Genomic DNA, 24,478 nt, shown 5'->3' with positions numbered 1-24,478 from the left:
TTTTAATGGTAGTCTACAGTCCAGGATAGAGACGACTGACGTTACCTTTAAGCAAAAATTCTGTGAGACGATCACCATTTCAAAGTTTCATTAGTTAAAAGTTCGACCAAATCTGAACCTCTGCTGTTTCAATATTCACAAAAGTGTTCAGAACCCATAAGCCCATTGAGGCACTTCTAGGGAACAAAACATCTTTAAAACGGTCAGAAAAGTCCATGTACAACGAGTCAAGGTGTTGACAATATTCTTGAGCATCATCAGAGCGAATTTCTCCTGCTTGGCTGAACTCATTCCAACCAAAATTCTGCTTCCACAAAATGAGCTTTTTTAAGAAGGCAGAAATAACTGATTTTGTAAGGATCAAATTGAGCTCGTTGTCTTGAAGATGTAAATTATTACCCTTAAATTTTGCAGATAAATCTGCCAAAGTCTTTCTTAAATTCCAGCAATCTGTCTCTCAGAGATACATCTCTGTTTCCGAAGAACTCAAGCATAGAGTCGAAAAGATTCCAATGCCTATTGAGACAGAAGCTTTTGGAAAACCAGCGAATCTCGGTGTATAGTAGCAAGCGATTGAATTCTTCATTGTTCTTCTTACACAGCTGTCTGAATAATCGATCGTAGAGAGCATTACTGTGAATTTTGCTCATAGCAGACATGGCATATTGCAATGATTTATGCAAACGGTCGCTGAGATTTTTTCCTACAAAATGCTATCTGTGAATCACGCAGTGAACGGCTAAAAATATCTGGTACCTATCTTTCCAAAAGGGCGATGTCGGCCCCCATTGCAGGAGCCTATCAGGGGCAATAGACATAATATTCACAAGAGGAATGTTTTTCTCTTTAAAATGGTCTTTGACAGTATTAAAAATAGATTTACTTTTGATATCTACAATCAAGCTTCTTGCAAAAAGCATATCTTGAATATTTTTTCCTATCTTTACAAACCGGACCTATGCCTACAGTTGAGCCTACATTACCTGGCAAGGTTGATTCATCAACTTGAAGGGAAAATTCGTTGAATATCAAAAGTTTGCTTAAAGAAATTTCAACGTCTTCTGCCGTCTCATCATTTCGTCGCTGCACTGTATCGTTGCTTATGTGATATTTTTTTTTATCACAGTGGATGCAGCTAGATGGTGTAAAACTATTTCTAAACCGGCAGTATCAATTCTGTTCCGATGGTATGAGCTTTCCCAGATTTAGCAATAAATTTTGATATATTATAAGAAGCTATCAAACCATCGTCGCATTTTTGTGATGAGGTTGGAACATGGAAAAAGATGTTCATGAAAAATGACAAATCTTTATTTTGTTTGTCAGGTTGCGTTTTTTTTTTCAAATGCTCCTGCTAACAAGATTTCATTACCTCATTAGATAAAACTTAACACAAAGTAAACATATGGGTACAAAGTAAACACATGGGTAGTTGAGAGTTCAACAATGATTGAACAAATCCCAACTTCAAGAACGTGGCACTGTATTGATGATACTTCTTTTTGTTAACCGACATTGTTGGTGGCAGCAAAATGCAAAGCATAAAAGAAAATCAACTATTTCTCAAAATTAATAAATAATTTATGATAAAAACTAATTCGCGCACGTACCTGGCCAAGTAAACTATGAGATCTAATCGAAACTAGAGAGAAAACTGTGCGGAAGCTAACGAAAATCATCATAAGAAATATGTGTCAAATCAAAAATTCATACTGATCTGCACTTCAATTTCCACCAAATGACTTGAATGAGTCAGAGGCAAGAACTACTGACTCATGCGCTAAACTGTGTTGACTCGGATCGGAGAATAGGAGTTGTATAAGTTTGTTTTATTGATGGTACAAATGGTGTATCGGATAATCTTTATTTATTATATTAATTTAATCTTTTTTTTCTTTAATATTAATTTTATTTATTAAATAAATCTTAATTTAATAGCTTTTTTTGTTTTAAAATTGAATTATAATGACAAAACATGCTCATCGCCCCCCTACCGCCCAAAACATATCCAACACCCCCTACCGCCCAAAACAAGTTCACCGCCCCTCAACATACTCCAAACGACCCCAGGGGGGCGGTATCGCCCCCGTTGAGAACCAATGGTTTAGAGGAATTATGAAACAATCACACAGACGTTATGAGCTTATATTTTTGATAAGGAAATTTCTTTAATTTATTGAATAAAATTTTACTTTTTTAATATATAATCTTAAATTTCCTAAATGAATGTTCATCCTCAAAAGCAATGAAAGAATCAGTATATATTTAAAATAATTTTTTTCAAAAAAATTTTTTTTTTTAAATTTTCAGTGTTTTTATTTAACAGATTAGTCTTTTTTGTAGCTCTTAACTCATATTTTTATTTTCGCTATGACACACGTGGGAATTTTGGCCATAAAAAAATAAAATAAAATAAGCATTTCTGTAGCTATTTGCTTTTATCATAATTTTCTTTTTCAACCAAACTTTATAAGTTAGAGAGTTGCTGATTCAAGTACAAGCCTTCACAAAAAAAAACAAAAAAAAAAACAACAACGCATTTTTGAAGAAAAAAAAATGAATCTTTTTTATTGTTTTAGAAAAATGAATCTTTTCAGTCTATTAATTGCGTTAAAAGAATCTAACAGAATTTTGATTCATTTATTTATCTCCCTGAAGAAAACTATCAAAATATGTCTTACTCGAAACTAACAGCTGTTTAAAATAATGTAATTGCATTTTTAGGATTTTAGCTATAAATAAAAATTATTTAAAATTTTTTTATTGAGTTGACTTGCGTGTGTGTGTACTTCGTAGATAGTTCGCTTTTCATATGTTGCCGAATCTTCTAATTGAATATAAGACCAAGCATACATTTTTATTAGATTCAAAAATAGTTTTAAATTAGAACAAGTAAAAAATAAAACGATACAAATATCTAGAAATTTTATTTTCTAACAACAAACTTAGTAGATTTTTACATGAATTTCAACAAAATTACAAAGTTTCATAAACTAAAGCAACTGCTGCCACTTACAATTTAATGTTCATCATTTTTCTGATACTTTCAGGAATAACTAAAAGAAAGAAAGAAAATTTACAACAAGTGGTAACAATCAGCTCTAAACCAATTATTTCTAATGGTCTAAACCAGGGGTGGCGAACCTTTATAAACCAACGTGCCATTTTTTCTAAAAAATTGCCTGATGAGGTCATAGACGTGCCGTCAAATAATTTTGACTTCGTGATTATTGGGAAAATAATAATACTAAATACTACCAACACAAAACTCCTTATTTACATTGAAAAAATTTTTTTGCAATGTCTCAGTTATACGGCGTAATTCAACTTAAAGTAACATCAGTGTGACTTCTGTTGTTGCAGATTAGATGACAAATAACTTATATTAGGTTGTAAGATGTTAGTTTAAGCAGGACTGTTAATTTTTTTGCTAGTTATTTATTGTTAGCTTGTTTTTTATGGTTATTAATTGTTTTTTTTTAACATTATTTGTTAATTTTTTATTAATAATTGTTCATTATTTTGTACGTTTTTTGTGAATTTTAATTTAATTGTTACATATGCTTCATAGTGTAATACCATTTGTGTAATAACAAATGTGATCGGTGACGTGCCCGAAATATTGTGTCGGGTGCCATAAATGGCACGCGTGCCATTGGTTCCCATCCCTGGTCTAAACACTATATACAATACACAAAAAAAAAGATCTCTTGAATAACTCCTCTTCTTCTACTGATCGGATTTTCATGTACTAAGTGTCATTCTTTATAGTTCCAGGGGTGACCTCAAATATGCTACATAATTAGTACTAACTATTAATTTGCGAAATCAGACACATATAAAGTCTTTCCAGCAATGTTCTACACTGGTGTGCAAAACTTAAGCAACAAGTGCGTTTTTTGTCATAACTCTACAAGAAATCATCCGATTGACATGAAATTTGAATATGATGTACATTATTTTGTACTTAAACGATGGTAAAAGAATAATGGCGCAGAAATGAATATAAAGCTTAAAGTAGGGTATGGAACAAAAAAAGGCTTTATTTGACGTATAGTGGCGTTACACATGATTGCCTGAAGAAGCGTAAGTACAACTGGTAGATGTTCCCTAGTATGGGATATGCCCTCCCCTTACTGTAATTGTTGCTTGGCATCGTCTCTCCATGCTAAGCACCAGATTACCCAGGAGTTCTTGGGGTAAACGTCTTTATTCCTCCTTTAACGCATCTTTCAGCTGATGGGTGTTACCAGGAGGATACTGTCGTGTCGCAAGACGTCTCCCTAATGCGTCCCACACATGCTCTATGCAGGGTTGCCACAGTAAAAAATGAACAAAAATAGTTGCTTTTAGTAGCCTCAAACATGAAAATAGTTGCCTAAAACTATGAAAATAGTTGCCTGAACAGGAACAAAAATTTATCAAAAATAGTAACCAAATAACTAAAATTATAGCTTAATTGTCAAATACTATTATTAGGACTGGGTGATGTCAGAAATTTCAAATCGTGATACATCGTCAGTTAAACATCACGATATAGTGATGTATCGCAATTTAGCATTTGTTCAAAAATTACCTATGGGAAATCTTTAAATCAATCAAAAACAAATAAAAAGAAATAAATCTAGTACAAAAGAAAAGATTAATTCTAAACATATTTTACTATGACATCAATATCATTGCTCAATTTTTTCAATTAAATTAATAAAGAAGTCTAAGTAAAAGCAAACCCAAGCTTTATTTCATTTTTCTTAAATTAAAATGATTTAAGATTTATTGGTTTAAAAATAATAATACTGTAACAAATTATTTTACATACATGCATTAAAAATTAAAAGAAGAAAAAAAACGAAAGTGGAAAACAAACCAAAGAAATGTTTACTTTAGAAATTTTTTTTATTTTTTATTATTTGTTGAAAAAAAAAACATGCTTTTGAAACATCATTAGCCCCTTTTTTATTTGTTTATTTAAAATAATAAAAAGTAGTATTAACTAATGGTCAAATTCTGTACTTAATAAATGTAAAAATAATTTAACTTATTTATTATTATTTTCATTTTTGAAAATAAAATCGACCAAAGATTTATTTGTCTAAAAATGATACTGACTATCGAACAAATTATAAAACAAACAAGTATTGAAAGAATTTTAATAAAAATTTAAAAAAAATACTTAAAGTACTATGCTAAATTATTAATAACGTCAAAACATTACTAAATTTTTTATTTAATTAAAAAAAAATTGTTTTAACTAATAGCCAAATTTTTTTAAAACTTTGTTTTCATTTTCTCAAAAATAAAAGCAAATTAAAAAAAAGGTAAGCTTTGTCTTAATTTTTTTATAATTAAAAATGACTGAGCATTTATTGGTTGAAAAACAATCAAATTATTATACTTAACAACATTTAATAAATTTAAAAAAACTAACTTTTTATAACAAAGTTAAATACAAAATACCCCTATTAAATTGTATCGCTTAAAATAAAAAACAATTGAAAAAAATCAATGATTTGATGTATTGAGTTCAGAACAAAAATTTAAGATAACAGCGATTATGCAATCGCAAAGTAAAAGTAGGTCTACTAAAAATAATTGACAAGAATCGTTAAACCCAGACAGAAAAAAAAATGGTATGAAATAATGCAGAACGAAAGGATCGCTGCAAAAGTCTCACTGAAAATAATTTGCAAGAAACCCGACAATTATTTCCGACGAAATAAAATGCACAACTATCGCAAAATGACTTAAGTCCCATTCAAAATAAACTTCAAAAAACGCAAAATCCCAAAGACAAAAATGGACATAAAGAAACTATGCATTGCGTTCTATATTACAACGATGATCCTCGCACGAAACCGGGAGTTCTGATTCAATTCGCTCTTCGTCATTCAACATCACAAAACGAACATCATATTAATAGCAAAACGCTACTACATCCCTGCAGCTAGACGAAATCAAAATCGTCTTCGTTACGGCGGTAATAGCGTTAGCCTAGTCAAGGATCCTTGCATATTAAATTGTTAAACCGCGATTGTAATCTAATTTCGGTGGCTTAAATCAGATTTCTGATGCATCGCCTAAAACGAAAGTCACTACATCGACCTACTGATATATGCATTAAATCGATATTTCGCGATACATCGATTTATCGCCCAGTCCTAACTATGCTCCAATTAAAAAAAAGTTTTGTATTAATATAAAAGGTATACATATTGGAAAATAGGTACCTAAATAAAAGTCGAATTACAATAGAATATGAATGTTAATAGAAGGAAAAAACTATTAAAAATAACAAAACTGCCCCTCAGAGAGAACATAAGAAGTACTTTATTAAATCCAATGGAAATTTAAATTTATGGCTCTTTGGAAATAAATGATTGTATAAAAGTTTGCTTTCTTTTATTAACGTTCTGAAAAGTAACGTTCATTTTTGCGAAAAAACTTCGCCAAGAGAAAAAAAAAATCTCTTAATAGAAAAGAAGAATAAGAATCAAGAATAAAAGAATCAAGAGAAAAAAAAATCTCTTAATAGTCGCCTATTCCTGAAACTAGTTGCTATTTTTGCCTTTAAAGTTTGCTTTTTTTAATTAACGTTCTGAAAAGTAACGTTCATTTTTGCGAAAAAACTTCGCCAAGAGTAAAAAAAGTCTCCTATAATAGTCGCCTATTCCAGAAAATAGTTGCTTTTTTAACCTTTTCAGGAAAAAAAAGTGGCCATAAGGTCGAAAATAGTAGCAAATAGTTGCATTTTAGTAGCCTGTGGCAACCCTGTCTATGGGATTTAGATCTGAAGAGTAAGCAGCCAATCCATTCGTGTGATATCTTCACTTTCCAGTAGCTCTTGAACATTAGCAGTACGGTGTGGCCGGGCATTGTCATCCATAAAAATGAAGTCTGGTCCAATGGCCCCTCGGAACAGACGCACATGGGGTAGGATTACCTCACTGCAGTAGCGGTCTCCAGTTACAGAACCTCGGTCGAAGATCTGAAGCTCAGTCCGCCCGTTCAACATAATGCCACCCCAGACGACAACTCCAGGACCACCGTAACGATCTCTTTCCGCGATGTTATTGGGATGAAATCGAGCTCCAACCTCTCTCCAGATCAACTGACGTTGAGAATCGCTTGTAGCACTAAAACGACTCTCATCTGTGAAGAGGACGCGACTCCATTGATGAGGTGTCCAAGTTTCGTGCTCTCTGCACCACTCTAAACGGTGCCGCCGATGGCTAACTTTTAAAGGTATGCAGCGTTCAGGACGTCTAGCAAATAAGCCACCTTTGTGGAGGCGTCTGGCTACTGTAAATCTTGATACTTGTCGTCCTGTGGTTGTGCACAGTTGCTGAGATATGGCGCTCGCTGACTGAAAACAGTTTCTTTTCACCTGGAGGACAATGTAACGGTCATCTCTTGGTGTTGTTTTCCTTGGACGGTCACCACCAACCTTCCGAACAGCTGTACCAGTAGTTTTAACGGCATTCCAAGCACGAGAAACAACACTTTTGTTGATCCCGAACTCTTCGGCGACACTGGTCACACTACGCCCCTCCTCAAGCTTCCCAATCATTCTTCCTCGAGTAAAGTCGTCTAAATGATTTCTTGAAGACATGTTTCACAAAACAAATCACTAGCACTTGCAGCGAATGTCTTTAACTACGGTGCTCTTCATCCTTTTATCACAGCTTTGACCTGAGCGCGCCGACCCACAAGGCTTACGCACAGTTACATCACCTACGACGTTTTATTTCTATAATTTGCATACAAATAATCTTTCTACTGAATTACGTGCATATTATACTGCAATTTCATAGCTATCTTATACTTCGTTGGGAAGCTGTGGCCGAAAAACCACTAGTTGCTTAAGTTTTTCACACCAGTGTATTAATGTTAATTTACAAACGACTCCGTTTTACGATAAAAGGTAAATTTTTATTCTTGCATAAGCATTACTTATTCCTTCTCTTTATCAGCAAAAAATAAGAAAAATCTCTTCCCCTTATATTACAGAATAATAATCAAAACTTCTTAAAACATCATAAAAAACTATGGCAATACTTTTCGGAAATGACAAACCCCCCGCCATCAAGCGTTGGAAACACAATAAAAGTTTTAATAAATATGGATGGTGTTTTCGACACTAGGGAACGCTGCAAGCTCAGGACTGTCTAAATTTCTGGGTTACTGTTTCCGTTGTATTTTAAAGCCATTTGGCATCATTGTGTTTTGAGATTCTTGCAAACAATGTATTTGATTACTTATTACTTTATTGCTTGTGTTTACAATGCTAACAATACTTGTGTTTACAATGCCAAAAGTGTTAACACTAACGTAAGATGGTGCACAGCTTCCAACACTAACAAACAGTAATAAACAAATAGAAAGAGGCCAAATCAAGACTGCCAAAAAAGCGAGATATTCAAAATCTAGCAACCATTTCACCTTTTTTAATAATAAATAACAAAGTAACTAAAACAAATTTTCACTCCAAACTCCCCAGAATTACATAATAACATTAATATCTTATGAAATACGGCAGATTTGAGCTCACAAATTATCTAATTTATTTCTTTTATTGAAAACAAAATTATCCGTTTGAAAACATCGCCTATCAGAATAACATGTAGTAAGTAGCTGCAAACTTTTTAACCGGAACTAGAGTAGGTGCCGAGCTCGAGATTGTTATTGTTTACATTCCTATTGAAAACACCATCCATTCTTTGCTTTTATGATCTCTAACCGAGAGTTTTTTACGGGATGGAATCGGCCTTATGACATTATAGGTCAATATTCTTTGCTGACCATCCGTTGAATTGGAGGAAGCTTATTGAGTTGGTTTAGCCTGTAGTGCATTTGAAGAAGAAATATTCTTTTTTATTCACACGAGTTTTATTTTTTCGTACTATTATTAAACTACAAGCTTATAACATATTTGTAGGTTTTGAAAAAAGATTTTTATGCTCGATTCAGAAATTTTTCTAATTTTTAACTTAACTCAAAGGGCAATTAACACCTTAAGCATAGGTAAAAGTTTTTCTGAAAATTAATAACTATTTTTGATAAATAATATCAGGTCTTAATTTGTCTTTCGAATTTTTTCTATGAAACAAAATAAATAACGAAAAGTCTCGAAAACGTAAAATTCATAATTTTAAAATTTAATATTTAAATGTCCTCTGAAGAAGATACTCAATACACAGAAGTCTGATCACAAATTCTAACTGCGAGCAATATCTGTGCTTAGATTTATACAGTTCTCCATAAACATCTAACTTGTGGTTAAGAAATAAAATTAATATAAACAGAAAGATTAATTTGTAAAAAAAAAAAGGATTATAGAACTGCAAATATGGTTATATTTAAAAAAAATTGAAACAAGAAATTGTTGAACAACAAGTATTTTTTAAAAATGATTTTATTTTAATAATTTTATTTTGTTAAAATATTATTCTATTTAAAATTTTACTCTATTTATAATCTAATTCTTTTAAATATTCATTTTACTTCAAATTTTTAATATTCTAATTTAAATAGTTCAAAAATTTAATAATGTTGCTACAGAATTTTGACAAGAAATAAAGAAAGTAAATGTTAAAACTTATTTATTTTGAACTTCATAGGCTATTTATTGTTACAGTTAATTTTGAAAGTGGCTATTTTCCAGGTTTGCAGCAAGAATTTTCTCGTTTGGCTCTTTTATTCCCTGATTTTTTTCCTAAAATCAAATAGTCTGACAATTTTAGGTTTCTCTAAGTAAGGCATATTTTTATTTGAGCTTATTTGGAAACCAATGCTGCTATTATAAAAGTAACTTACAGGTTTTAACATGACTTAAGTCACAATAAGGTCGATTATTTGTCTGCTTGCATCGACACAACAGGTATTTTCCATCTTTTTCCACTGTGAAGCGAATAGGCTTCAGCTGTTTAGGGTCATTCTTATGTGAACCATCACAGAATGGCTGCAAAGAAAAAAATAAAGCTGGAGTCAAGTCACATACACATACGTATTCACTATCCTCCTCTGATATCATACCAGAAAGTGACTATTTTTCTTTTTTTTTGACGTCCCAATTTCGCTTTACTCTGCTGTTTTGAATTTTTTGAGTCGTGTTATTGTATAAGAAGGAAAAAAAAAACTTAAACTTTGTAGAAACACTTTTGTCATTATGCTAAATAATAACAACATGATTGCTATCAAGTTGACAAGCTTCATAAACAGAGAAATAAATAGATCATAACTATAAAAAAAGACATTAATGCTACCAGTAACTGAGTCAACATAAAAGTAAGGCAAACAATTTAGAAATGAGAAAGTTTTGTAAACTTCTGTGCATCACTATGTAGTAGGAGTTTCACTTCATTAGAAACTTATTCTACTTAATCGCTAACATATTTTTGAATGTATACATACCTTCTGAAAAGTGTACACAGCAAGTTACACTATGATCTGACGGAGTCTAGTCCTTCCTCTTTAATGCATTACTCCATTGAATTTGGCATGATGGGTGTTTAGGGAATTTAAAAATCTTAATTTCAGATAACAAATTAGCGCTTCTGTGCATAATGCATCCGAAAGTAGAACAACTGTCACCACTTACAAATGAAATCGAAAATAAATAATTATGTTAAAAAATTGGTTGAAAGAGGATGTAAAAAAAATAAATAAAAATAGAGATTAATACAAGCGAATCTTCGATCGGAAGTTGAAATAACTTCGTTGAATACTGCCCCCTACAGTTAAGAATACAAAACACGGTCAAGAATAAAATTAATAATCAAATCCACATATAATAAATTATTACTAGTCCCATACAATGAGAAGCTTAGTTACTTATCTACTGTATGTCAGATAGAACTAAAAGAGTAAAAAAATAAATAAATAAACATTAAAGTAGTTCCTTTTTTTAAAATTTTTAAATCTTTTTCAGCAAAATTTATGACAAAAAAGTTCCTATTTGAGATATTTGAATTTTGAACTAATAAACAAAAAAAAATAAATAATTATACAAATTATGATTAATGTGGTTGTATAGAATCTGCGGCGGCACCGCCAAATGGGCAATAGCTCATATGATAAGACCGCCAATTGGCGGAGGACTTGACTGTGGCAACCCTGGAATGCAGGGAGAAAAACTCTTCTTCCCTCGCAGTCTGCTTCACATATGGCTCAGTGAATGTCGCTGTGGATGTGCCGTACTCTACCATTTTGATGTTGATTACTAATTAATGAATTATTATGTAACTTTTTTTAAATGTTAAATTCAACTTAAATATTATGGCTAACTGGTGATTTCACATTATTTTATTTAAAAACCTATTTTCTTCTTTTTGGGCACGATGTACCCCACGTGCCTCATTGGTGACCCTTAATTCTGTTCTCGCTTCCTCTTATTTTTTTACTCAATCTGTCATAATCTTTCTTTAAACGCAACAGCTATGCCTAATTTTTATAAAAATACATTACGTAATGAAATTTAATCGCTATCCTCTATTTATTTTCTTTCTATTTTCAATTATATGCACATGGATACACATGAGGATTATCTTTTCATTGCGGAAATTTACAGGTATGTGATCGATTATTTTTTCCTATCTGCGATTGGTCTGTAATTGCGTTATGCTCTATTTTATTATTATTATTTATTGCTTTAATTTTTGGTTATTTATGCATTATTAAAACTTCCCCTTACCTGTTTGGTTTCAATCCGACAACGGATTATTAAGCTACTTTTAAATTTCTATTATGATTCAATAACATTATTTAAAGCATTATAAATTTCATTTGACAGTAAGGCATAATTGAAGTGTTTTCAGTTATCAATTTATGCTTATATTTCTTAAAAAATGCTCGGGTCAGAGGATCACACAAATACCGACTCTGCCATACTGACTACAGAGTCTCAAGTGTCGCATGTTGCGGTTAAAATTCCGCCGTTGTGGAAAAATAATGTTAAACTGTGGTTTATTCAAGTAGAAAGTAATTTAGCCCTCGCTAAAATTAATAGTGATATCACTAAGTACAATCATCTCATTTCTTCTATTGATCCTGAAACGTTATCGGATGTTTCCGACATTTTATTTAACCCTCCCGCATTAGATAAGTACGCGGCCTTAGAAGCCAGAATAATAACTGCATTTTCAGATTCAGAGCATGAACAAATCCGCAGACTAATTTCCGAACTCCATTTAGGAGATGACAAACCGTCTCATCTGCTACGAAAAATTAGAGAATTAGGAGGGAACTGTATTACAGATGAATTTCTGAAAACGTTATGGCTGCAAAGATTGCCATCCGAAATGCAAGCGATATTATCTATCAGCTTCGAATCACTCGATAATTTGGCGAATATGGCCGACAAAATTTCAGAAGTGCGCACATCCTCAAATAATCACGTGTTTACTGTGGGGCAATCTACTCCTGCATACCCCCCAACCCCAACAATATTTCCTCTCCGTTAGGAGAGCTTGGGGCTTTACGTAGCGAAATGGCTGCTTTGAGTAAGCAGGTTGAGCGTCTATCTCACGAAAGAACTAGATATCCATTTTACAAAATTATCCAGCACTGGTTCAGTTTCTAATCGAGTCAATTACTATTCGGTAAAGCTTATCGCTGAGGATTCACCATATCTCAATATCGTTAAAGAATTTCCGGATCTATTAAAAGTGAAAGCTAATTTAAGTAATGTTAACCACTGTAAGTAATGTTAACCACGAATGGATCTCCCGTACACAGCAAACCACGATGATTAAGCCCTAAATTATATGAAGAGGTAAATAAAGAATTTCAATTCATGATTGAGCAGGGTATTTGCCGACCATAAAAATCGGCGTGGTCATCACCTATTCATGTCGTTTCAAAAAGCTCTGGTGACATACGCCCATCGTCAATTAAATGCTCGTACAGAGCTGGATCGTTATCCTATCCCTCATTTGCAAGATTTTAATAATACGCTGAGCGGAAGGAAAATTTATTCAAAAATCGATATCGTTCGTGTTTATCATCACATTATGGTACACCCAGACCATATTCCGAAAACTGCGGTCTGCACACCATTCGGTCTTTTCGAATTTCCGTTTTTAAATTTTGGCCTTTGTGGTGCTGCGCAAACCTTCCAAAGGTTTATGAATGAAGTTTTTGGCGACTTAAAATTTTGATACGTGTACCTGGAAGATATTTTGATATTTAGTGTAACAGATGACGAGCATAAAGCTCACTTACATATTGTTTTTGAAAGATTAAACTCGTATGGTCTGACAATTAATGTGGCTAAATGTGTTTTTGGCGTTACCGAAATTTCTTTTTTAGGACACTTAATGAAAATGGAACTAAACCCCTACCGAACAAAGTCGAGCTGATCCTTAATTTTCCACTTAATTAAATAAATTAAATTAATGATTCAATTAAAGATCTTCAGAGATTTTTAGGATTCTTAAATTTTTACCGTAGATTTTTACCTAATGTAGCCCAAAATCAGATACATTTAACGTCTTACTTAAAGGGAACAAAGAAAAACGATAAAACGAAGCTTGTTTTGTCAACAGCAGTGCAAGACGAATTTAAAAATTGCAAAATATTAGTTGCGAACGCAGTTCTTTTAGCTCACCCTACGAAAGACGCGCAATTAATTTTACAAGTCGACGGGTCAGATTTTGCAATTGGCGGGGCAATGTCACAACTAGTTAACGAAAATTTGCAACCCCTCGCATTTTTTTCCAGAAAACTCTCGTAAACAGAAAGAAATTACAGCGCCTATGACCGAGAGCTATTGGCAGCATATGAGGCAATTAAGCACTTTAGGCATATGTTAGAAGAGCAGAATTTTTCATTGCTAACCGATCATAAACCATTGACATTCGCACTCAGTCAGCGCCAAGTTAAATATTCACCACGACAATCTAGACAATTAGATTTCATATCTCAGTTCACATCTGATATACGCCACATAAAAGGATCCGAGAATATTGCCGCTAATGTGCTTTCGCGAATCGAGAGTATAAGCATGCCCAGCCCGGTAGATTACGAAGGTCTAGCTAAAGCGCAGCGAACCGATTCGGAATTGAAAAATTTGCCGGAAAATTCTGAAGTCTTGCAATTGAAAAAAATTACCTTATCACATTGTGATATACCTATTTACTGCGACTTATCAACGGGTACTGCGTGACTTCTAAGCTAATATGTTCTCGGTTTGTTTGGCATTCCATCCGAAAAGATTGCGTGAACTGGGCTCGGCAATGTATTCCTTGCCAAAAGTCCAAGACAACGCGACACACTAAAACACCGTTAGGGAAATTTTCAGACCAGTCGCAGAGGTTCGATCACGTCTATCTCGACCTCGTTGGCCCTCTTTCTCCTTCTCATGGTAATTACTATTGTTTAACAATGATAGATCGAAATACAAGATGGCCTGAGGCGGTACCAATACCAGATATAACAGTTAATACCATAGCGCAGACTTTTTATAACCAATGGATAACGAGATTTGGTTGTCCAACTGTTATTACAACAGACCAAGGACGGCAATTCGAAAGCGGACTGCTTCGTGAACTTTCACAGCTGTTGGTAATAAAGAAAATTCGAACTTCTCCTTATAACCCGCAATCAAATGGAGTAATTGAAGGATTTCATCGTTCCTTAAAAGCAAGCTTAAAAGCCTACAACACTGACCAATGGGCATCCGCCCTTCCAACGATATTGTTGGGTTTTCGCTCGGTGTTCAAAGAGGACATTGAAGCGACAACTGCTGAGCTCGTCTATGAAAAGAGCATACGCCTTCCAGGTGAATTCTTTGATCCCACTCCTGCAGAGTCTTCGCCCAAGCAAGTCCTGGAGGATCTTAGACGATACTTTGCCTGCGTACGCCCGGTACCAACTTCCAGTCATGGTCAAGAACTACGTTTATTCACCCAGGACTCAAAGTAACGTCTTATGTGTTTGTGCGCCATGACGGGGTCAGGAAACCCCTCCAAGTGCCGTATAACGGACCGTTCAAAGTCCTTAAACGACATGAAATTACTTTTGAGCTGCGTTAAAGGGAAAAGACAGACAATCTCGATTGATAGGCTCAAACCAGCATTTCTGGCCGAAACACCTAAAGTTTTGACAAGTTCCAGTGTTAAAACGGACAAACAAACAACTCGTTGTGGTCGGGTGGTGCAATCGACCCCCCACCCCGACGTTACGTCACCTTTCTTTGACACTGCTAAGGGAGTGTGCGGCGGCGACGCCAAATGGGCAATAGCTCATATGATAAGACCGCCAATTGGCCGAGGACTTGACTGTGGCAACCCTGGAATGCAGGGAGAAAAACTCTTCTTCCCTCGCAGTCTGCTTTACATATGGCTTAGTGAATGTCGCTGTGGATGTGCCGTACTCTACCATTTTGATGTTTATTACTAATTAATTATTATGTAACTTTCTTTAAATATTAAATTTAACTTAAATATTATGGCTAGCTGGTGATTTCACATTATTTTATTTAAAAACCAATTTTCTTCTTTTTGGGCACAATGTACCCCACGTGCCTCAAATCTATTACAATTATTTAGTTATAAATTCCTATCAAACAGCTAATAAGCATTGACTAAAAACACATTAATATTAAATAGAAAATTACAATTTTAAAAATTAGTTTCTGAATCAACTTCCATAATTTGCTGGAAAACTGAAAATATCATAAACATAAATTTTTTTTTACAGAATTTAAATATAAACACATGCATATTATAAACATTTATGTATCAACAAATAAAATAATAAGAATAAAGAAACATTTTTGGAAAAATAAAATACTATAATTTGAAAACTCAAGATTTGAATAGATAGAAAAAAAAAACCCTTTTAAAAGACCAAGGTGCAATTTTAATTTCCAGTGCTTTCAATATAAGTAAAATTACTTAAATAAAAATTAACCAATTAACAAAGGCAACTAACAATATACCCAATTAAAAACATATAAACCAAACTTATGAAAAATCGAAATTTACCTGTTTCTTACTTAAACCACAAGAACACCAGGAATAAGTTTTGTCCTTTTGTAACTTAACAAAGGTTGGTATTTTTTTGGCAATGGTCCCTTTCACAACAGGCTCCTTAGCTGCGGTCGAATACCTTAAGGAAGTAAATTGATTAATTTTATATTTTTTACAATAAATGTTTTTAATGCTTTAAAAATAATTTCTTAATACAGTTTTTCACATAATTTCAAGATTTTCAATGAAGTAGTATGAGTGCATATATACACAATCCCACAATAATGGAAGAAACACCCTCAGCTTTTGACAATTTTTAAAATTTTTCAAGAAATACACACAATAAAAAAAAGATAATCCCACGTAAAATATAACTTTTAGTAAATATTTCTCACTTTTATTGTATTTAATTTAATAACAAACCGAAAAATTTTGAGACGTAAGGTATATAAATTTTTATATCATTTCAAAGAATGTAATTTTAAATGCCAAAATACAAAATTGTATTCCTTAGAATTATGTAACAATTTCTATACCTTACAAATTAAAATTTTTTTTGGCTATTATTATATTAAAAAATAAATATTTATTAAAAGGTATATTTTGCATGGAATTATCTTTGGATAAATTAATTTTACAACTGTGCGTAACAAATTTTCAATTCCCTTAAAAAGTTCAAGATAATAGTAAATATGCAAAAAGTAAAATTTTGGACTGCTCTTCTGAGCAAACTATTAGAACCACATTTACCAGATTGCGGCTATCCCCTATGTTTTGAGGGTAAGAAATCCGAATTCGTCAAAAAAGGCATGTCTATTTAGAGAAAGTACTTAAGATTTTGTGTCTGATTTTCGAAACTTAAAATATTTTCTGCACAAATAAATCAGCATATTTGAGATCATCCTTTTGAACCATTAAGATTGAGTTGTAGAACAAGACGATCTGACGCCTGAAAGTTATTTAGGGAGGTCCATTTATTTACTTATTTTTCACACTGCACTTATATATAAATGGTGTGAAAATGGAAAAGTGTTATCAAAAGTGATTATTTTTAAACATTGATGAGAATATTGAATGTAGAAAGAATGATTCAAATATGGGAAAAATTGTTGAAATGGTCACAAATAATGATGTGGAGAGTGATAATGTAGAAACTGATACTTAATTGATATTTTCCGAAAAAGATCATTCATCCAACTTCATCTATTTTTTTCTTTTTTGTAATGTTAATACTATAATTTTAAGTTTGAATAGTTATTATAGATTATTTATATATCATTGCAATTATGCTAAAAACAATTTATGGTGCTAGCTTAACAGACATTTCACTCTATATATATTATATACATATATATATCTAGCATAATAAATAAATTAATGACATTCGATGCAACCGCAAGGATCAGATGGCGCTTACCAGCAGCCACCTTAAGTCTCTTTCTTTCAAGGGTAGTGTTAAAATCTTATCAAACTGCCCCAGGTGCCACAACATGCAGGCTTCTCCTCAACATATCCTGGACTGGACAAGAAGGACATTCTAGAAAACCCACTTTTAGTGGCCGACTTCCTCAATAAATAAAAAAAGGACAAGAAGAAAAAAAATGAAGAGAATAAAATTTTTTCTTTCTTTTTTCGTTTTTTCATTGTTCTGTAATTTTTTTCATGTTTTCTCTACATTTTGAACTTATATACATGTATGTATGTATGTATGTATGTATGTATATATATATATATATATATATTTTAAGTATGTGTATGTTTTTTCCGGCATAATGTTCTTATAGTATTTATTTTTAAAATGGTAGGATTTTTAACCATCAATAAAATTGCAGGACATTATTACTGTTATTTTATTTGTTTCTCTTATGTTCATTTTCTAGCTTTTATCATTTTAGTTGAAGATTGTATTTTGTTTAGTTAAGTCTTATCATGCTTAGTATAAACATAAAATAAGATCTCGATAGATTAAAAAAAAACGAATGATTAAAATTTTTCGACATATTTTTTATTTAACAATTTGTCAAATAAAAAATTCTTCATATATTAAGAGGAATGGAAAAAAACATGTCTTGTGGTAGATTTGTTCAATAAATATGAAAAAGTTGGGTCTGATTATAACAAGGACAGATTGGACACTTTTTCAGGACCTCACATTTCAAAGGCCCACAAATATCCTAGCCTAAAATTTTGAACTTTTAAGTTTTTTAAATCATTTTTTTAAAAGGTTGTTAGTATGTTAGAAATGTTTTGGAAATTTATACTTAACTGGTTCATTTAAATTTAATAATTAATTGAAATTATAGTGAAAGGAATATCTTTCCATTATGGCAATATTTAAAAAAAAAAATTATTACTACGAATAGACCCTAAGCTTAATCAAGTTGAAGTAGATAAATTTTATCAAAATATAAACAAGAGAAACTTTACTAATTGAGTTATTATTAATGCTTACTCAGTCATTAAATGTTTATGCAAAAAATTAATAGTTTTAGGTCCTTTAGTATAATTATTTATATGTTTTTTGCTTTACATAAATTTACTCCTTATATATTTTTTGCTTTACATAAATTTACTCCTTATATATTTTTTGTTTTACATACTCCAAGGTAAATTTAAAAAAATATATACTCAGAAGTCAATAAAAATTTTAAAGTTTCAAGATCAATAGTCTACTGAAGTTATAGACATTTGTTAATAAGGTTCTCGTTACTGCATTCTTAAAAAGACATAAATAGGCTAAGCTATTAGTAGTGTCAGATATACAAAGTCCCATATCTGTTTACCAGAGGAAACGTCTATTTACAGGACACTTTTTTGCAATAGAAATAATAAATCTCTTTTTCTTATTTTTTTTTCTATGTTTGTAATCTGTTAAACCACTCATGGTTCAGTAAATGGGTGAAAATGGGAGAATGTTTCTCCCCAATACATTATTTCCCTATCTAATAACATAGAAAAACCGGTTTTGCTATGAGGAGAAAACAGCAGGTAAAAATATGACTTTTTACATGCAGAATCGTCAGTGGGTTAAAAAAGATATTAATAATTCTTTTCTTTTTGCTTCTTTTCCAAAACCTTATTCTTCTTTAATAAGAATAATAAATAAATTGTTGAAAAGATAAGAGGAGTCAATAAACAAAAAATTGGGAGTAAATCAAAGAGATTGTGAATATTAATTGTGTTTGACAAAAACACCAGCATACAAGCCTTGTTTCCCTGTAAATTATAAATGTTTTTATTAACAAAATCTACTCAATTCTATTCCATGTTTTACATATTATTTTTATTTAAATTGGATTAATTTACTTTGAGAACATGAGGCTTTTTTCCAGAAAAAAAAGCCTAATCATTTATTACTTTTATTTTATTATCTGCACTGCTAATTATTAACATCATAAAAAAAAAAAAAAAAAATACANAAAAAAAAAAAAAAATACAGAGTAAGGAATTTTTATTCATAAAAGAGAAAACTCAAATTATCCTATGCTCACTTTCATTTATTTAACATATAAGACAATGTTGCTGAATCTAATTGATGTTATTTATCCTCCATTTGTTACTCTTCCCCCCTTCAATAATGCATGTTATGATATTTATTTACCTGAAAGACTTATTATCAGGAAAAATCTATTTTTTCGGACTTGTCAACCTCCAGACCATTCTGGAGACTTTTCTTTGTAGTTATTTAACAAATTAGTGTGCATAGCTAGTTAATCACTTTAATAATTAAAATTTCTTCACATAAAAGGAAATATATAATTTTATTTTAAAGTATAAAAATGCACGTTTTGATTTTCATAGGTATAAAAGAACAGAAAAGAAAAGTAGCATAGTATTAAGATATTTTTCATTTCATTCTTGCTTTTATACAATAGTTCAAAGAAAATAATTAAGTCATAGGATTTTTGTATCAGATCCGATTCAGCACCAAAACTTTTTTGCCAAATTTTGGCAACTATCATGCAGTAGCAAACTAAGTTCTAAAATACGCAACACTGAATGGAGTGAACTGAAAATTTGAAGTGACCTTGAAACAAGCCACTATGCCAATATATATTCTTAATTTATTGCGAATACAAGAATTGGTCTGTAGTATTTTGGCCTAATCACTACCAAAAAAGGAATTTTCAACTATTAGGCTTTGCAAGCATGCTCTTACTGTTACTGCTTAAACTGTTCTACCGTAAAGTGCTCAACTTCGCATGCAGGTCATCGGCTACCAAAGCAAAGGTGCCATCTCCTCTGCAGAGGATCAAAATTGTGATGGCATGTCTTCGGATCATCCTCAGGGATGTTTCCCAGACCATCGCCAATAGCCCATTCTGCAGCTCTAGTGTGACGTAAATGAACAACAACAGCAAGCATAGAACAAAATGAATTCTCTTATCATATTAAAATAACATCTTCTAACCTAAATTTTAAGTAATGATAATGATATTTAAAAAACCCTAATTGTTAATAAATTAATGTGTAATCATATAACATTTCCTGTAACTAATTATAGAAGAATAATTCTTTTAATATTAACACATGGTACTTGTTCGCCCTAACTATAACCATCAAGGAGATTTCAAGCATGAAAATATTTAAAAAAAATAAATAAATAATTAAGCTATGCACTTAGAGTTGGTCCTCTTTTTAAAGGGCACTCCTCCTTAAGAATTGCATGTTTTTTTGTAGCTTTTCACAGTTACTGCATAGAAATTACCTAATCTTGACAATTATTTTGGTACAGTTACAGAAACCTCCCAAAAAATAAAGGCAAATTATGTACTTTAGAGTCAGTATCAGAGTAGAAACATTTGAAAAAATTCAAGCTTAGATAAATAATTCAATTTTTTCAGAGGTAATATCTATTTTTAACACCCTTAAAAAAGTTGCCATTCTGTTAAGCTTCACTTTGATTCGAGTACTAAAAACGAAGTTTATATGCAACATTTAAACTTGCTATCTATAGGAATATAATTTAACAAAGAAAAATTATTTTGAACAATTACAAATAGGCTATAACACACACATCAATTGCATCTGTTGTTTAGTGTAAAACTGGAAAAAGTTTTTCCAAAGTAATTTTATCATTTTTTCAATAATTTTAAGACAAATTTCTATATAAATATTTGGTTTTTTACTGTTTGAGCAGTTAATAATCTTATTTGGAAGCTTGTGTAGATTAAAAAATCGGCTTACAGCTTATATAGTAAAATATGAAAGTACGGGGCCTCCCTGGCCGAGCGGTATCGCCGGTCCAAACGCTCTGTTAAGCGTGGAGGTAGCGGGTTCGAATCCCACCGTAACCCTGGATGTATTCTTTGTGATGTCTTTCTCTGTATTGTTCTATCTGTATTTTCTACTTGACAATGACTTATAAGCCTATATTGAGCACACAAGTCAGCAAATGTATGTAATCTCAATAAAATAAAATGAAAGTACTTGTTATGTCACAAAAGCTCCATGATCATACTTTGGAACTTTGATGAAACTACAAATAATTTACATTAAACTAACTAAAAATAAAGTTAAATTGGCAACCCTTTTTTTCATTTCGTCATTTGTTTATTTATTTAGTCCATCGTGCATAAATGATTGCTTTTTCGGCCTAATAAATAGCTAATTCACGTAAAATCGGTGATTAAAAGTGTTCAAAATAGGTATTTTCTTATAATGACAGAGAGAGATTGTTTCAAAGAGGAATTTAAATACTATAAAAGAAAAATCCCTCCCCCGCAGTATGGAAAAGTTATAGATTTTGATGCAGACATATTAAACCTATCGGTCACAAAAACAAATAACTTTTTTGACTCAAAGATAAACTCAGAATGTTGTATTTTATGCCAAGATCTTGGTTTAAAAGATCATAAATCATGGGAATCGTATTCATTAAAAGATCATAAAGGATTTTTATATTTAAAGAATCCTTTTTTTATCAAAGGACAACAGACGTGGATTCGAAAATGTCTTGAACTATACCCACGAAAACCATCTGTTACGAATTTAGACCTTCATCACTCAAACATTGACGACATATGGTCTCTGTCACAAGGAAGTAATTTAATTGAAAAAAGCTATTTAAGTAAACTTTGCTGGACTACACTTGGCTATCATCATAATTGGGATACAAAAATATACAATCCGGATCATAAATCTGATTTTCCGAAATGTTTAAAGCAGTTATCAGAGCATGTAGCGGAATGTTTAGGTTTTAAAAATTATAATCCTGAAGCAGCTATTGTTAATTATTACAATATGAAATCTAGCCTGGGTATACATAATGACCATTCTGAAGAAAATGTTCACGCACCCATAATATCTTTTAGTTTTGGTCAAACAGGAATATTTTTAATTGGTGCTCTCAATAAATTTAAAGTCCCAACTGCCATTTTTTTAAGGAGTGGTGATATTGTTATCATGTCTGGAGAATCAAGACTTGCTTTTCATGCTGTGCCTTGTATCATACAGGAGGATACTACTTTTAGATACTATGACTCAGAAGATAAAGAGTGGTCACCTTTTAAAAACTACATTGATAAGTCTCGCTTAAATATTAGTGTGAGGCAAGTGTATGTTGAGAAAACTGTCAGCAGATGATACGTTGAAAGAATATTGTACCTGTATCATTGATGGTAAAATTAGGTTTTTTATTTAATTCTTAGAATATTTATAATTAAAAATGTTTATAAAATACTTTTTCTTTTCAAAATTTTTTTTATTTCATCGATGATTTTATTTAATGAAAAAAAAAATTTTTTTTTTTAAACAAATATATGTTATGATTTATAACACTAATTTTACTTACAAATTTCTTTAATTGTTAAATAATTAGAATGTGCTAAATATGTGCATAATATTGAAATAAAATGAAAAAATATTGAATTAAAATTGTACAAAAATAGTTTTTTTTTACTACAAAAGAACAATCTTTTAGTTAAATCATAAAATTTTATTTCATAGCTAAAGCAACATTCATAAAACTCATGATAAGTCTCATTTGTTGAACATAATTTAAAATTTTTAAGATCTCATTAATTGATTGGTGTCTTAAAAGGTTTTATAGAGCTTTTCTTCTCTGCAGCATAAGATAAAAGTTTTCTTTTTTTCCCTACCCATTCTAAAATGTAGTAATTCTGAAAAAGTCAAATTTTATTGAAGCAACAAGAGTTATGCTTAATTGGACTTTCTAGCTCAAATAATAAAATATATTTAAAAAAAGAAAGAAAAAAAATTTATATAAAAAAAGCTGCTTCTTCCAAACATACTGAAATCTAGGCCGGGATAGCCTGGTCAGTGGGGTGCCGGGCCCATGTCCAAGAGTTTGTGGGTTCGGGGCCTGCTGGTCGAAGACTCCCCATGTAGTAAATGGTGACTGATGCACGTTAAATCTGTCGAGTCTCAAAGTCCTCCATGTTCCCATAACAAATCAATACCTCTGGGGGTACCGATCCAGGAGTTTCCTTGTCTTCTGGATTGGTTCAAAATTACAAGGCTACGGCGTTGAACATTTGTAGTCGTAAACCCAAAAATTGGGTCGACTGTTCAACGGCGGTCATAAAATAAAATAAAACATACTGAAATATTTTTTATCATTTATCTGCAGTTCTGCGTATAAATATTTGCTGTCACTTTTATTCAGATCCTGATTCCCCAAATTATATAAGAAATTAATGATGAATTGTATGTCATTCACAATAAATAGTGATATTACCAATGATAATCAATTAATTAAATGAATACTAAATTTAACTAACTCTAAAGATATTAAAATAAAGAACTTCTATATAATTTTAGGTTTTATGAAAGGTACCATAGGTACTGGGTTAAGTGTGACTCAGTGATTAAGGTACTAAATTGTCATTGTGAAGAACTGGGGTTCGATCCCCAGTGGCGGCTTACCCAGCTTCAGATCAGTGGGTACCAGCTTATCTCGGAAGTAAAGGCAGCCTCTGCAGTGCTGACCACATTGCCAAAATCATGCTGTTTGTGGCAAAATTGTGGAGCCTTAACCTCCATGATCCACAGCTGGCTGTCGCAGGAATGTTTTACTGGGTTTAGTTTCATTGTAGGTGGAAGTAGTCAGCAGCATTGCATATCACTTTTATTAATTTTGTACAATCTTCCTGACAATATACCAAGCTACAATTTGGCGTATTAATAGAGGAATATTGTAGCATTTTTTTGAGGAAAGGTTTTCTAGATATTTAAGATCAAAAGACAAATCGGGTGTCATTCATTCCTTGACCTTGCATAGGAATGTGAAATAAGGTATTGATTGATTGATTGAATGTAGAGTTTAATGGCACAAAATCCAAATGTGGACATGCTGCGCCAAACAATATGTTTATACATGTCAAAATTGAAGTGCATACTTATTTTCCTAAATATAATTAAAAAATTGATAAAATCATATACAAACAATCAACGGTAGTATTGGAATAAAATCACGTCAAAGTTAAAACACAGTAAAATAGTATAAAAGTAAGAATATCCTTCTAAAAATGAATAAATTCATGAACAGA

The 24,478-nt window shown here is 31.7% G+C and overlaps 2 protein-coding genes across 2 annotated transcripts; one reads left to right on the top strand and one right to left on the bottom strand.

The window, feature by feature from the left end:
* Positions 1-2,910: 2,910 nt before the first annotated feature.
* On the bottom strand, positions 2,911-21,143 carry LOC107439063 (CDGSH iron-sulfur domain-containing protein 3, mitochondrial). Its single transcript, XM_016051534.3, has 4 exons — positions 20,986-21,143; positions 15,984-16,107; positions 9,814-9,958; positions 2,911-3,056 (listed from the first exon to the last, which is right to left on the bottom strand). The coding sequence occupies exons 1-4, from the start codon at positions 21,045-21,047 to the stop codon at positions 3,013-3,015; spliced, it is 375 nt and encodes a 124-aa protein (XP_015907020.1). The 5' UTR covers positions 21,048-21,143; the 3' UTR covers positions 2,911-3,012.
* A 352-nt stretch (positions 21,144-21,495) lies between these two features.
* LOC107439062 (alpha-ketoglutarate-dependent dioxygenase AlkB) lies at positions 21,496-22,649 on the top strand. Its single transcript, XM_016051533.3, has one exon. The coding sequence runs from the start codon at positions 21,630-21,632 to the stop codon at positions 22,551-22,553; it is 924 nt and encodes a 307-aa protein (XP_015907019.1). The 5' UTR covers positions 21,496-21,629; the 3' UTR covers positions 22,554-22,649.
* The last annotated feature ends 1,829 nt before the right edge of the window (positions 22,650-24,478 follow it).

The sequence above is a fragment of the Parasteatoda tepidariorum genome, chromosome 10 (assembly GCF_043381705.1).
Source record: "Parasteatoda tepidariorum isolate YZ-2023 chromosome 10, CAS_Ptep_4.0, whole genome shotgun sequence".
Lineage (NCBI taxonomy): Eukaryota > Metazoa > Arthropoda > Arachnida > Araneae > Theridiidae > Parasteatoda > Parasteatoda tepidariorum.
This window is presented reverse-complemented; position numbering and strand designations above follow the sequence as displayed.